Source organism: Acomys minous (genome assembly GCF_964271855.1).
Source record: "Acomys minous genome assembly, chromosome: 16".
In the NCBI taxonomy this organism is placed as follows: domain Eukaryota; kingdom Metazoa; phylum Chordata; class Mammalia; order Rodentia; family Muridae; genus Acomys; species Acomys minous.
In genome coordinates this window covers 24,237,671-24,253,634 of record NC_140498.1, presented here as the reverse complement: position 1 = coordinate 24,253,634, position 15,964 = coordinate 24,237,671, and the positions used below count along the sequence as shown (strand labels likewise).

Sequence of the window (15,964 nt, the reverse complement as noted above, 5' to 3'; positions counted from 1 at the left end):
AGAGGACGGAACCAGCTCTGCTCCCAGGCTCTAGGGTGTCTTTTAATGAAATATTGACATAGGGTACTGATGCTTTAGTATTGCAATATTCTTTTGTGTGTGTGTGTGTGTGTTTCGTGGTTAATAACATCATAACATTATCACCTGACATTAGCAGATTAGAATATTGGCCACAGTAATTGTTTCAGATTTGCGAAGGTCTCCTGAGACGCTTTTCATTCTAGATTCCACAGTAGGCCGCTAGTATTTGTAGAACTTTGTGTCTGTGCGTCATTGGACGATTGCTCTCATAACAACATCTCGGTGGCATTGGAGACTTTCTAACGTAACTGCTGCTCTGTGCCATCTTTACACAGCTTTTCTGTGTACATACTTCACAATGCGGTGCATTTAAAATGCATTTGAAAATTGAAGGACATCACGGAGCAAGTTGACAAGCCCCCAGGTTGTCAACATCAGAGGAAAACACAGGGGCTTTAAGACAGTTGAGGACAGGGGCGGGCTAAGACGAAGCACAGAGAGTAAGTATGGCAGGTGCAAGCGTCGCTGCTACTCCTCTTCCTTCCACTGTGCTCAGTTGTGTTTTCCTAATTCAGCCTCGGGGCAGCTGAAGGAGCAGGGGCATCCCTTCCCGCACGTGCTCTGTTCCCGCAGCGGCACGTGCACGTCTTACCCATTCTTGTCTTGAACCCTCCACCAGTGGATCTCGGAGCTGTCCACCAGGAAGTACTCTTCATCGCACTGCAGTGCAAGCTCCTGGGGATCGTTGGTTTGGTAGTCGTACAAGGCAATGACCAGGGTTTCCTCGGGTTCCTGAAGCGACCGCTGCGGGAGAGACAACAAAACCAAGCAAAGACACAAAGAGGTTGGTGAGTCCCTGGGGTTCTGGATTTAGGCTAGGTCAACCTGCCAGCTCCCTCCGTCCTCTGGGCTCATCTGCAGGGACAGTTGCTTCCCTCAAGCTGGCATTCTTTATGAGTTAAAATTGTGGAGCTGAACAGCAGCAGAACTCACACTTGTTTCATTCTGTGACGTAAGCGCTGGTCCTGGTGAATTCCAAGAAGCCGTGTAAAGCGCTTTTCACAGAAATCTATTGGTTTCTATATTGGCTCATCTGATTCACTGGTTTGCCCACATCCATCAAATCAGAGGCTACCAGGGTCTCAAAAGTCCATTTTACCACTGCTTTCTCTGACTAACTGGTCCTGGTGAATTCCAAGAAGCCGTGTAAACCGCTTTTCACAGAAATCTATTGGTTTCTATATTGGCTCATCTGATTCACTGGTTTGCCCACATCCATCAAATCAGAGGCTACCAGGGTCTCAAAAGTCCATTTTGCCACTGCTTTCTCTGACTACACTGACGTCTGGGTAGTTAATGGAGCTTGAAATAAGGTAGTGGGCTGGCTCCTTCAGATAGCTAAGGACCTGTGGACCGTGAGGCTTTGCATAGAACTAACGGATGGGAAAACTGTATTCGAGGCACCCGAAGAAGGTACAGAAGTGATATGTTGTTCATGTTGCTGTAGATTCGATTCACTGCTTATTCCTTAAAAAAAAGTGTAGGGAAGAGTCTCAGATGACGGTGGTACATTTCCCAGGGGTCACGTAGAGCACACAGTGGGATATTACTAAGTTTGAGGTGAGGTGTACTAACTACACGTATTTTATATGCTAGGGCCAAGAATGCAAAAATGTTCTGCAGTGTCTCACAGGCCTTCCAACTTCTGAATATACTAATAGACATCTACATGGGGGAAAGCCTGCATATAATTAGAACACACAGGAGGCCCCTGCTGCACAGTGGCTAGCTCACTGGATTTTTATAATAGTCGAGAACACCCTAAGGCTAGATCCCACTTCTACCCCCAAAAAGGACCCGGTTTTCCTGGAGTGCCATTACCTATGCATTGAGGGCACTTACACTTGGTTTCCTTTAGGACACTTTTGGGAATTGTTTGCCATTTTGGGGAACACTAGAACTGAACCATCAGCAAAACATTCCTGTATCTACTGTACTTAAGTTGCCAAATTCAGTGGGTTCCGTCGATGGATTTGGACATTGGCTTACTTCATCATGACTTCCCATACACTGTTGGTCCCATATTTACATTTAGAAATATAATTTAGTCTGTTTTTTTTCTGTTTTCAATAGTATAATGTATTTATGTATTCTCTTTAAAAGTATTTGTTGATGTAAGTTGTACTATTTAAGATTTAAAAATATTTCTTTTTCTGTGTGTGTGTGTGTGTGTGTGTGTGTGTGTGTGTGTGTGTGTGTGTGTTGCATGCCACATGAGTGTTGGTGCTGTCAGGGGCAGAGGAAAGCATTGGATTATTTGGGGCTGGAGCTCAGGCAGCTGGCTGTGAGGCAGCAGTATGGGTGCGGAACCAGAACTTGGATCCTCTCGAAGGGCAGGCATTGTTCTTCACTGCCAAGTCCCTGCTTTTGGATTTCCCCTCAGGGTAACAGAAGGATTTTTACAAAACATTTCTCCTTAGGTCTGATGTGGCTGGGAATCTTTAGATTAAGCCAAGGGTTGGCATTTGTAGATAAAGAAGGCCAAGAGGCCGGAGAAGGACTGGTTAAGGCCCTAGGTGTGAAGGAGAGCCTTGCAGTAGATGAACATCTCACTTCTTGGTCACTCTACTACATGGCTAATAGCAGTTCTGGTTGTAGGTGAGCAGAGCTCCACTATACCAAGAGATCTCACAGGTCAGGCAGAAGTGGCCAAAAGGCTCCTTGCTTGGCGGCCAGGGAGAAGGGCACAAGCAGACAGACACATTTATGCGGCCCCTTAGGAAGCTCTTCTGGGTTAACTAGGAGAAATCTGACAAGAAGAACTGCACTCTGTAGGCGAGAGAACCAGGGTTCTGGACATCTGACTGAACATGGCCTCATTTGCACCCATAGGATAGAAAACCTGGGAGTATGGGCTCCTCTGACCATCAATATCCTCCATCTTGACTAACAACAGCTAACCTGTTCCTCTGGAGGGCAACCCTACATTCTTCCTCAAGTGGAGCATGTCTTGGCTAGCCTTAACTGTCTACTAAATAACAACCAAGAATTATCTTGAAAGAGAAGCTCAATTGAGGAACTGCCTAGATCAGATTGGCTTAGGAGCCATGTCTGCAGGGGGTGGTTGTCTTATAGTTGATGTAGGAGGGGCAAGCTCACAGTGGGCAGCACCATTCCCTAGGTAGCAGCCCTGAAAAACGTAAGAAAGCTAGCTAGGCAACAAGCAACTTCTGTGGTTTCTGCCACATATCCTTGGCTTTGAAGTGAGTTCCTTGGTTGGAGTTAAGGCTGTGTAGAATAGCAAGCAAGCCTGCCTTCAAGTACCTGCCTTAACTTCCATCAGTGACAGACTAAGACCCGGAATTTAAGCTAAATAAACTCTTTCCTCCTCCATGCTGCCTTTGGTCAGGCTATTTTTCAACAGCAAGAGAAATAACAATAGAACCGAGCATGAGGCCTGAAAGCATGATGTAAAATGCTATTTATCTATATGACAACCTGAGACGCCATTGCCCTGCAGGGAAGAGACAGATAAGGGGAAGAGAGAAAGACTTCAAATGGCAAGTAGAAAGAGAAACCTTGCAATGGTTCTAGGCATACGGGCTACGTGGAGGACTCCAAACCCGTGTGGTGAAAGTGCTCCCAACACTACAGGTGCTGCATTTCTAAGGAACCCTAAGCAGCATATTCTGGCTTCACCTCCATCAACACTGAGGGCAAGAGGACCAGGCTAACTTCAGACAGAGACAGAGCTCTGGATTTAGGTGGGCTTCCAAGCCAAGATGCAATGGGGCTTTTGGAGCAATGCTCAGGAGGTTAAAGAGAGTAAGAGACACCTGGTTTTCTGCAATAACGTGAGTGTCTCTGCTCAGATGTTTAAGTGTCAGACAAGGAGAGGTCTAAAAGTTAACCTGAGGCTGGAGGATTTAGAGACCCCCCCAAGGATGCTGGCAGTTTTGAGCCATCACTGTGTTGGCTGGAGGAGAAAATCAGAGCCTCATTCTTCAGGAAGAAGCACAAGGGAGCCAAACTGATGCTAACATGGCCAGAACGTGATGGCTGATCGTTTCCATATTTTTTCTTCTCCAGAGTTGCTTCTATATCAAGTCTTGTAAATCACTTTACCACAGAGCAGTACTTCTCAAACTTGAGTATATCTCAGAATCACAGGGGCAAACTAATATGCAGATAAGGAGCCTCTCCCCCAGGGTTACGGCTGCAGGAGATCTGGGTGTGTTCTTAGGGCTCTGCATCTTCACATGCTCTCCAGGATGGCTGATGATGGAGGTCTACGGACCGTATCTGGAGACCAATTATTCCAAACCCATACACCAGAAACTCCAGGTCCTGATAGTACATGAATGACTTCGGGGAAAACCTCAAGACTTCTTGGTACTTGTTTTGCTAATGTTTGGAAGTGCTTTGGAACATATAAAGCATAATGAGGTGTTCGAATCTGGACCGCTCTACGGTGAGTCACAAAGACAGCTTGGTACCGGTGTTTGTGGACTGTGTGTAGCAAGATGGTGCTTGAGGACCTTCATGGTCCTTTAATTGGACAGACTCACTTAATTAGTGGTTCTAAACCTGTTCCACAATGGTCGCATATCAGATATTTACATTGTGATTCATAACAGCAGCAAAATTAGAGTCACAAAGTAGCAACAGAAATAAATTTATGGTCAGGGGTCGCGCCAACACGAGGAACTGTACTAAAGGGTCACAGCATTAGGAAGGGTGAGAACCACTGCAGTACACAGCCCCCCAAACCTAATGTGCTAAACATACCCCAGTCACAATTGTCTACCCCATGGTACAGGGCTAAGAAATACAGAGAGACCACAGTTAGGCTCACTGCACACAAGCCCACCTCACTTACCCTGTTGTCTTCAGGGGTAGGAGGAAGAGGCTTCTTTGAAGCTGAAACAAGAAAAACAGAAAAGGGAGATGAACATGAAACCCCAGCCTTTCAGAGAAAAGGGGCCCAAGGAGAAGGAAGGGGCAGAGGAGATGACGCAACAGAGACACCGGAATCCATTTGGTAGGACCCATCTTTCATCTCTTGGACTTGCTGGTTTCCAATTCCCTTTTCTAGAAGATACTAAAGACTTCCAGAATTCAGTATGTTGGGATTTTCTTCTGTTCCCTGACTTGGGTAGGCGGGGGTGTAGGGGGGGCAAGATTTGGGCTCTCCTGTGCAGGTAGAGAGACTTCCATGAAAATGTTACTGTCTGAGCTCAGGAGTAGGGATATGTGACTCAGAGACAGTGACTCACGACATCCTGATGTCACTGTGGGTTTGACGAGGTGGGAGGGCACTGTGCTTTCTGAGTAGGCTGAGATTGCTTTTCGCCAGCTAGAGGCATTTAAATATATATTCTCCATGCCTCCCTCAAACCACACACCTTCAAAACCAATCTCTCTCTCCTTTGTGTCTTCATAGCTCCTTTCACCCGACTCACATCTTTCTTGCTTCTTTTCTCTCTCTTTTTTTTTAAATCCTTCTCTGCTTCCTTTACCTTTATATCTATCTTTCAGTTGATCTATGGACCGTATTCCTTGTATCACATCACAAGCCAGGCCTTGAGATAGCAGGCCACAATTGTGTATGTGCATGTGAGAGAGAAGGGGAGAGGGGAGTGTGAGAGGCACAGCTTTTAGTTCAGCACACAGATCTCTTTAAGCACTGAGATGAGAGAACGGGCTGTATAGGCGGCTGGAAGGTTTTCATCCCTACACACGGTGGAGTTGAAGACAGCCTACATCATGGACGCGACAGATGTGCGCACTGGAGGCCAATCCCGTACTGGCTCCTGGAGCAAGGGTAGGTTGGAGAACTGGCTTGTGTGTACAGTGAACAGACAAAGAAATTATACACAACTAGAACCCTACCTTCTGGGTTGGGATTATTAAAATTCAGTGGTAGATTACTTGTATCCAAGAGCGCGCGCGCGCGCGCGCGCACACACACACACACACACACACACACACACACACACGGGCAGGGATGGGGGGGTGGAGGGGTATATGGTTCTATTTGGCTTAGGACCTGGACCAGGAAACTGGATTAACTGTAGCATCACCAGAATGAGAACGATCCCCTTCTATGCCTGGTTATCTGTGACTGGTCACAGTCTCTTTCTCTAGTGATCTTGCTGGCTTTGGCCCTATTCTCCCTCTGTGCAATATGGGCACGGGATGTAGTTAGAACTGGCTATGGTGGCAGAAACGTGTGTTGCCAGGTCATTTCCTCTCAGCCATTCTGCTGTTTCTCAGATGCTGCTAGATCTCAGATGCTTTCACGACAAATAAGAAAGGTTACCATTTACTGGAGCTCACTAAGGGCTGGCAGTGTGCTCAGAGCTTTCTACTGCCATAATGAGTTTTCCAACAGTCGTTCAAAAGTAGCTGCCTATTACTCTATTCATTTATGAAGAAATTACCTGAGAGGCTCGGAGAGGTTAAGGAACATATAAAGTTACATAACAAGAAAAGGATGAGGCTGGGGGGGGGGTTTAAAAATATTTTTATTACAAGGCCCTTTACTCATAGACCACTGATGTGTTCAACACCAGGAATCTTATGAACTCTTACCCCAGGAATATGGTGTGCTGTGTGCACAGTGAAGTATGCTTCTCAAAACTGCTTGTAGTCCTGCTAAAGCGATGGGAAGGGATGCTATTTAACTAAGTCAGAAGACATGGCAGTGGGTTGCTGCGCCAAAGCAAAGTTATCAGTCAAATGACTGCACCTCACATGGATAGCCGTAGCTTGTAACACCCCAGTCACTTGTCTCAGGGTGAAGGAAAGCCTGTGAACTCTTTTGAGGAACAATGCAACCTACATGGTGAAAACTGCAAAACAGAAGCAGATTTAAAGGGAACTGAGTGAGCGATTACATCACCTTAGAGTTCTGAGACCTCTGGTAGCACTTTAGAACTGAGGACATTGTGGACCCATAAGCGGGTGACTCCTCTGAGGGTCCAAAGAAGAGTATGGGTAGGGATCGGAGACCAGCTCTGCCTCTGGGAGGGCTTCTCCCTCAGGAGCCAGGCACCCTGCTAACCCCTCAAAGAGATTCATGCCTTCCGCTCTCTCTGCTCAGGCACAGCAAGCAGTACCAACAGCACTAAGGAATGGGCACTGACCTCCGCAATGCTAAATATTATTCATGCAGGCCAACAGACTGATGACCTTGAGTTTTCCTTTCCCAAGTGCGAGGTGAGAAGCGGTGGTTTTTAAAGTGGTATTGAGAGGCTGTGACTCAGGAAGCCATGGAAAACCCAACTATGTGTTATATCCGCCTTGTGTTAGGACAGTAAAAAAAAAAAAAACCACAGGATGAGAAACAGTGTTTGTGGTAGGGGAGGCTGAGAGATGAAGAAGGCAGAAGTGAAACAACTAACCCTTCCTATCCCTTTCTAACTGTGTGACCTTGAACTGCTCAAGGCTGTCCATTGCTTGACCTTGGTCTCTCCACAGGAGACTGCTGTGAAGAACCAAAGCACAATGCTGTGAAAGTGCATCTGAGTAAGTGGAGGTAGCCTCCAAGTCACCATGACATTAGATAAAAGTCAAGACACAGTTAGTGCCCAGCACTGGGCTTCTGATGGAAAAGCCAAGCACAAACTCTTTTTTTGTTTCTACTTTGCATTTAGACTAAGTAGGTCAAGGGCAAGTCTGAAGATCAGACCAGAAGAAGCCAGCGTTCAAATTAAGAGAAGTTTCCCCTCTTCTGTAAACCTCTTGAGTTAAATTACATAATGAGGCATACACATGGCGTGATGTCACTAAAAAGGAATAAATACTGTGTACTTAAAGCTGTCTCTATATTTTAAGATCTAAAAAGACACCCTGGGGTGGTGGTGGCACATGCCTTATACCTCAGCACTTGGGAGGCAGAGGCAGGTTGATCTCTGTGAATCTGAGGCCAGCTTGGTCTACAGAGTGAGTTCCAGGACAGCCATGGCTACCAAGAAGAAGGAGGAGGAGGAGGAGGAGGAAGAGGTGAAGAAGAAGAAGAAGAAGAAGAAGAAGAAGAAGAAGAAGAAGAAGAAGAAGAAGAAGAAGAAGAAGAAGAAGAAGAAGAAGAAGAAGATCTAAGACTGTTCAAATTCCCTAACAGGCTACTGAAGTACTTCTCAAATTTTACTGTCCCCTAGTCCCCCATAGATCTTGTTAATATGCACATTCTGGTCTAGTAGATTAGACAAGACCAGATACATATTTTTATATTTACAACTAGCTCCCAGGCAGTATAGATAGTTGACCAATGGCCACACCTTGAGAGTATCAGTTTTGACACGCAAAAGCACGAAGGGGGTGGTGGCAGATACAGGTGCCTCAGTGAAAATTCTGGAAACAGAGAATCACCCTGGAGTCTTTGTCTCTTTCCCGAAGTCTTACCATTCTTGGTTGGGTCATAAGGGGCACAGCCTACTGAAAGCTTCTCCAGCTGGGAACAGCACCTCCAGCGCCCATCCATCCAGAAATTAGGGTGATACTTGGATATCAGGCTGTTGTTATTCCTCGTTTCTGAAAGAAATTGGTACCAGCAGAGGACTCATCTCTAGACCACTTGACCAAGCACCATCAATCCTCTAAGTCTCTGGGGGAGGGTCCCCAGTCCTAACTGGTAGTCAGGCAACCCACTGTGCTGTTTCCTAAGGAAGTGGGGCGGAGGTGGGCGGGGGTTAGATGAGGCAGCAGCAGATCTAGTTTCTTTTCTGGATCTGCCTCCAGTTGGCTGTGTGTCCCGAGGATGGGGAACCCTCACCTGAGCCTCAGTTTCTCCAGATTCCCCTGGCATGCCATCAGCTGGATGAACGAGCTCTATAATGAAGCCTTGAGGGGTTAAGGAGAAAGATTTCCATCTCTTTCTTTGAGTGACAGCAACTTTGCCTTTTTTTTTTAAAAAAATTAATTTAATTTCATGTCCTTAAAACTGAGGGTGTCCTTACACTGAAGATCTTCCTGCCTCTACCTCCTGGGTGCTGGGCTCCCGGATGGGCTCTGCCATGTCACGTTTGTATGGTGCTAACGTTAGAACCCAGGGTATGAATTCTACCAACTGAGCTGCTGCGAGGCCCTGCAAACTTGCTTCTGTTCCCTCTAGGCTTGTGACTTTGAAGTTAAAAGTTCTTAGGAATAAAAGGGACTCTACTACTGAAAAACAAGAAGACCCTCAACATTGATCTCTAGACCTCACTCCAGTTTTTAAAATCCTGATATAAGATACAGGAAAATGAATGGAGCTGGGGCTCCTTATTAGTTTTAGCCTCATGTCTTTTTTCAATCCATAGCTACTGAGCTTGAGAATACTCTGTAGTTGGCCTAGTGCTTGCTGGTTCCTGTCCCACTGGAGACTCATTTGATGCCGGAAGCCTGTAAGTTGTCACTTCAGCCTCATTTTCCAGACAAAGTTCTGTGGCTCCGGACAGGGTAAAGGGCTTGCTTCCTTACTCCTCATAGCTGCTTGAAGACAGGCCTCCTGACACACTGGGGGCTTCAGGTTAAAGACTAAGAATAATAATATTGATCAGGTATTGTCTTTAGGTGAGACTTTTAAAACACACCTTACACGTCCTAACATTGGATTCTCATGACAGCCCTGTGACTGTGCTGAGGTAACTGGAGACACACAGAATTCCAGGTGAGATGCTAACAACTGGCACTTTCTGGATCTTCACTACAGCAGCCTGTCTCCACATCCCACGGACTTACACACTGTGGGTTCCAATTATGCTGTCAGGAATGTGAGGCTGAAGAAATAGCTAACTGGGCGTGGTGGTGCACACCTGTAGTGTTAGCATTTGGGAAATGGACGCAGAAAGATCAGGAGTTCAAGGTCAGCCTTGGCTATTTAGAAAATTGGAAGTCAGACTGGGCTCCATGAGCCCCTGTCTCAGAAACAAACAAACAAACAACCTAATGCTTCTTGGGCACTGGCTATGGTTGCTGGTTCTGAGAGTTTTACCCACACAGAGAGAGTCTATTACATTTCCCTTCCCATTCTTGTTTAACAGCCACGGAGACTGAAGTTAGCCACTTGCACAAGAGCACAAGGAAGAGCCAGGATGCCAACCCCTGTGATCTAACGGGAGGGCTTCCCACGCTAACCTTACTTGCTCTACTAGAGGAAGCAAACATTTCTAAAATGCCACACAGTAAATATTTTAGGTTTGACTGGCCAGGAGGCAAAAATCAAGAGAACCATGTGGGTACTTATACAGTCCTTTGAACTGATTTAAAAACACAGGAACTGTTTTGATCTGGGAGCCTTACACAAACAGGTGCTGGGCTGCATTTGGCCAATTTTAAAATATACTTGCTGCTGCTCCTAGGCCCATGATTAAAAACTCAAAGCACTAACCAACAATAAGTGTAATCAACTTTGAACAGCAGGTGCACACAGATTCCATTGTGTTCCTCCGTGGAGCCCAGCCCAGCCCAGCCCAGCCCAGGATCTAGGCCCCAGTGACTTAACGGCACAGGAGCTTAATTACCTTCCTTGAGGGTCAGCACCCAGCGCTGCCGGCTCTCGCAGTCTGGAGCAAACACATACAGGAGGTAGTTGTCATGCACGACCTAGAAACACACAAGAGTCTCAGATGAGCAGGGCACCCAGAAGCGAGGCACCCACCACAGGTCCCCCTCAGTATTGATCCACCCTTAATCTGGGTGACTTGGGAAGCAGTGTGTTTTTCATCTGAATGCGTGGGTGCTGTACCATCAAGGTGACCCTCCTCAGTGTAGGTGGCTTGTCTTGGGTATCATGTCACCCGTGTGTATATGTCCAGTTTAAGTAAAAAGAGAAAGAAAAGTGGATTTCCTGATTAGATACCATGTTTATTTCTCATCGTAATTTTTCAGTCATTACAGAAAGAAACTTTTCTGGTATATGTAAATTATATGACAAACATGGACTGAAGATACTTTTAAAATTCTTACTAAAGTGCAGGATCCACAGGGAGTTTCCCAGCACAGACCCTGTGTGTGTTCACTCGCCTTTCCTCACCGATGGGATCCTGAAGAATCCAAGCAGATTTCTAAAGCAGGAAACTATTAGCCAAGCCGTGGTCTTTGAAATGCCATTAGTTTGGTTTTGTTCCCACTGACTCATTTGTGATTGATACTTTTAATTACTGGGAATTTGGGTCACTCCTTTTACTTTCATTTTTACAACTTCCAACTCAGACTGAGTATGGTGATAAATCCTGTAATCTCAGCACTTTGGAGACAGAGGCAGGAGGATTCTAAGTTCCAAGACAGCCTGGTGATATATATGAAAAAGAAGAAAGAAAGAAAGAAAGAAAGAAGGAAAGAAAGAAGGAAAGAGAGAGAGAGAGAGAGAGAGAGAGAGAGAGAGAGAGAGAGAGGAGGAGGAGGAGGAGGGAGAGAGAAGGTCCAACTCATCGGGGCTACTTTCCTAGTTTAAAAAAAAAAGCTCATTTCTGTGACTCATAAAAATGGGCCATGTGGGCTGGAGATGTAGTTCAGAGATAGAGCGCTTGCCTAGCATGTGCTCAGAACCCTGGGTTCAATCTCCAGCACCGAAAAGAAATAAGCTAGAAACATCTGCCCTTCAGGTGGGCAAACAAGAAAGGTGTGTGGGATGAGGGATGGGATATCTACTCCACTGGAAATGTAAACACGAAGGGTGGCGAGCAAGATAAAGAGAAAAAGAGACACTGACCAGCCTACTGGAGTTTTCTGCACAGAGAACAGTCTGTGGCCTGCGTTGTCAACACAGGACTGTTTAGTAGCAAGTGGCTACTCCACATTTACAATGTGGCCAAAGTAGCAACTGGCAAGCTGGATTTTAAAATCAACCAATCTTTCTTTTGTTCTCCCCTTATCTTTCACTGTATGTGTATGTGTTGGCGAGCATGTGCGCGCGCGCGTACACACACACACACACACACACACACACACACACACACACACACACACACCACAAGAGTGTGTCATGGCATGAATGCAGAGGGTCAGAGGACAATTCTCAAGGCTCTTTCCTCCTGCTTCCTGAGATCAGGGGATGGAACGCAGGTCACCAGGCTGCACACAAAGTGCCTCTGACTGCTGAGTCATTTTGCTGACCCTTCGAAAAGTATTATTTATTTAATACTATTTAATTCTGGTTGTCACTTATATGTTAAGACTCACACTCTGCACGTGGCTACTATTTTGAACAGCACAGCCATCTCTAGATGCTTCTCCGAGTGTGAAATTTCAAGAACTCCGGGTGAGAAACAGGACTTAAGGTCTCTTCAAGGCTGGGGCTGTAGGAAGGGGCAGAGCACGGGCATAGCATGTGCAAAGCCCCAGGTTCAAACCCCAGCACTTCGGGGAAGGCAAGAACCTTTTCAAGAGTCTTCGCCTTTGTGGAATGACTGGATGAGTGGATGAATGGATGTCACCAGTTGGAAGAATAACAGAAAAGCCTTCCTGTGGGTTTGGTCCAAGTCTCAGCATGGGTCAGAGCCATCCTTTCCCCATCTTTTCTTGTAAGGGCTGAGGATTCGAACCATAGTCAAGGGACAGAAAGCTCCGTAGTCCTGAAGGGCTTACCTGAAAAGGGTATTTATAGTGGCATGGGATGCTGACGTCACTCTTGACAATCTCCACACACTTGATCCTGGAGAGTTCGATGGAGCCCTTCAACGTGCGCTTCTTCTGTGGGGAGATATTACATCCATTTAAGTGAGAGAGAAGACAATGTTTTCATTCTGATTGCTTCCAGAAATTTACTGCTCGGAAGTTCTCCCTTCCCTTGGTAAACTGCAGCATTCGCAATCAAATATCCCGAAGTTGCCTCCTGACTCAGTCTGAGAGGGACTCTGAGCACAGGCTCTTGAACTAAGGGCCTCTGAAGGGTGACGATGGGGACTGACTTTCTATTCAGTCAGCCACTGAGCCACACGCCATGGTCCTGTTGACACACGGCAGTGTTTGTAGAACTCATGGCTGAAGCGTGTTATGTTCTAGGTGGGAAAAGAGCCACACGCTCCTGCTCTGCGCTGCCTAGGAACTGATTATCAGTTGTGCTCCGGCTTCACGGGGTGGCGAGGCATACTATTCATGATGTCTTTGCTGCATCTGGCTTTCCCATGTCCCTTAGTTAGCGCCGGGAGCTGTAACACCATCACATTTCCCAGAGCTGAAACCAGTCTTTGTTTTTTTTTTTGATCCTCTGCCTGGGAACCAATCGTCAGTAACTAGTTGTTGATGCACAGAACTGGTGAAAACAGTCAAGATGTGAGAAGAAGACCTGAACAAATATAAGGAGACTTTGTGGTGTTTCTTTTCAAGTTTTCTTTGCAAAGCTGCCTTATTCTTTTTTTAAAATACAAACCCAAATCTATTCATGGTTACAAATGAAACAATATGGAAAATTACATGTGAAGTAAATATTTACAGGGATGCATTGTCTCACCTCTCTTCGTGACCTGAGGCAGCCACAATGAACCGTTTATTTATATTTTAGTGTGTGTGTGTGTGTATGTGTGTGTGTGTGTGTATGTATGTGTGTGCGTGTGCGCGCACACGCGCGTGCGCATGCGTGTAAGGCTAGAGGTGGACATATGATGACTTTCTCAATTGCTCTCAACCTTACTTTTTAAAGGCAGACTCTCTTATTGAGCCTAGAATTCTCAGGTTACCACACCAGCTAGCCTGTGAGCCCTAGCTATGAACCCCTCCCGTTGATGTCTCCCTTGTGCTGGGAGTACAGACCCACAGTGACACCAACAGCTTTTTCTATATGGTTGCCAGGGGACTGGAACTCAGGTCTTCAACACTGTATGGCAAGCACTGTCCTGAGGGAGCCATCTCCCCAAGGCCTTTATCTTTCCCCAGCACAACTGCAAGGTACATATACACAGAACTGAACATGTGCTTTACATTATTGGCCTCATGGCTGCTTTGTTAATCTAGTGTTAAGAGTCCTACACTCTGCCCTCAAGACTCCAGCTTCCACTAGAAAAGAGGCCCCAGGGTGGCCCACCATCAAGGTCCTCAGGCACTGTCAGTCTTCACGTAAGAAGCAGTAGTGCACAGAGACCTGCGGTCCCATAACCACCTGCGGTCCCTGGCCACTGGTGAACTCAGGCTGCTGGGAGTCTACATTGTTTGACTATTTGGTCGGCCTGATAGGAGGCTCATGGCAGTATCAAAACATCTCTGCCTAACAACTCTTCTCTCTGTGAAAACTACTGAGTCCTGTGCCATATGCTCAGTGCCTAGTCCAGTGGCTGATTGCTTATGGTGCTCGGCCAGGACATCGCACTGGACCCAGCTCCAACAATCTCAATTAGATATAAAGCTAATATATTTGGCTATTCTGGAAACATTTATTGAAGGCCAGAAAGGAACAAGGCACTGCTCCGAGTTCAGTAAACAGAGAATGAATAGTGTCGGCTCTCTCACGGGGGTCACGCACAGGCCCTCATTTAAAATGTTTCCATTTACAGTTTTTGACTCCACTGTGGTGTAGAGATCACATTTCACAGGCAGGCACAGTGGTGCATGCTTGTAATCACAGTCCTATGCACGCTGAAGCAGGAGGATTGAGAGTTCTAGGCCAGTCTCAGCTACATGGCAAGACCTTGTCTCAAAAATAAATAGCTGAACAAGGTAGGAGCTCCAGAATGTAAGGAGCAGAGGCAGAAGGATTACTGCAAACTTGAAGCCTCCCCTACATAGTGAGTTCTAGGCCATCAGGGTCAATATGGCAAGGTATTATACCTCAATATACTAATACCTCAAGATATTAAATCAGTCATTGATCAATAAAAGAAAAGAAACTTACACTTGAAAATTTGAATTTTGTTCTTCCTCTAGGCCAGTGATATCTCATATGATAGTCTTGTCATAATGCTGGGCAAAAGGTCACAGCCACTAGGCAGCCACATGCTTATGACAGAGGATACCAGACTGCAGTGAGCTGCACTGCTAAGGTGTGATGTTTGTTAGGCCAGGCACTCAGCTCACAGTAGGTTTATAAAGCTGTAACTCCTTCATTAGTATTGGAGGCCAGAAAGGAGAAGCAAGGACTGAAAAGACAATGGGACAGGTAGATGTCATCAGGACAGGCCTCTGGAGAGAGGGAGCCTGCGACAGACTAGGAGGTCCAGCAGGGACTGTCTGTGACCAGGTAGGGGTGAGCACTCTCAGTGCAATGGGCTACTAGGGCAAGGTGCCTGGGTACCGCAGTTAGGTCATAAAGGGGAGGAGAATGTATCTGGAGCCGAAAATATGGGTGAAATTCCCTGTGAAGTTCTGAAACAGCAGAGTCCAATAGAAGTTGAAATAGAATGTGAACTGTACACGCAATTTTCCAGTTGGACATGGTCACCTATCTCTATAACTCCAGCACTTACAAGGTTGAGCAGGGGAATTCCCACAAGTTTGGAACCAGCCTAGGCTACATAGCCAGGGCTGCCCTTTCTCAAAGGAGTTTCTTTCCTATAAGTATTTTCAGAAAGGCAATAGAAGCAAATAAAGCTAATTTTGACAACTATGATATTTAATCCCAATCATCTCAATCATTATCATTGTAAAGTGAACATAAAATTGATTGGCTACAATCCTCTGTAGTCCTAACCTTTGACATCCTGTGTTTTCCTCTCAGCTCAGCTTGGGCTTGCCACATCTAGGTGCTCACAATTTCCAAGGAGGATTCTTCTGTTCTGTTCAGATGATTCCTAGTATCTGTTTGTTCCATACATGGACTTGAAGAGACATTTGTGCCTTAACTGTCATCCAGATGAGTCTTTTCAGTCAGAGAGATCTGACTGCCCCACCATTAGCCTCACTCTCAGTCCCCATACCTGCTTAGGTGCCCCCCTCCAATCCATCTGTCCTGTCAATCTTTCTGGAATCCTGATGGAAGCTCTCCCAGAATTTCACAAGATTGGATCTGGGAACCAGTAGCATCGATGTC

At 46.1% G+C, this 15,964-nt stretch overlaps 1 protein-coding gene across 1 annotated transcript in view; it reads right to left on the bottom strand.

The window, feature by feature from the left end:
• The window catches only part of ITK (IL2 inducible T cell kinase), a 69,128-nt gene that overhangs the window by 33,514 nt on the left and 19,650 nt on the right, over positions 1-15,964 (bottom strand). The window contains exons 2-6 of the mRNA XM_084763958.1: positions 12,592-12,696; positions 10,527-10,608; positions 8,428-8,556; positions 4,901-4,941; positions 674-825 (exon numbers count right to left, since the gene is read on the bottom strand). Of these exons, the coding sequence (XP_084620084.1) occupies positions 674-825; positions 4,901-4,941; positions 8,428-8,556; positions 10,527-10,608; positions 12,592-12,696 (509 nt within the window). The remainder of the gene's footprint in view (positions 1-673; positions 826-4,900; positions 4,942-8,427; positions 8,557-10,526; positions 10,609-12,591; positions 12,697-15,964) is intronic.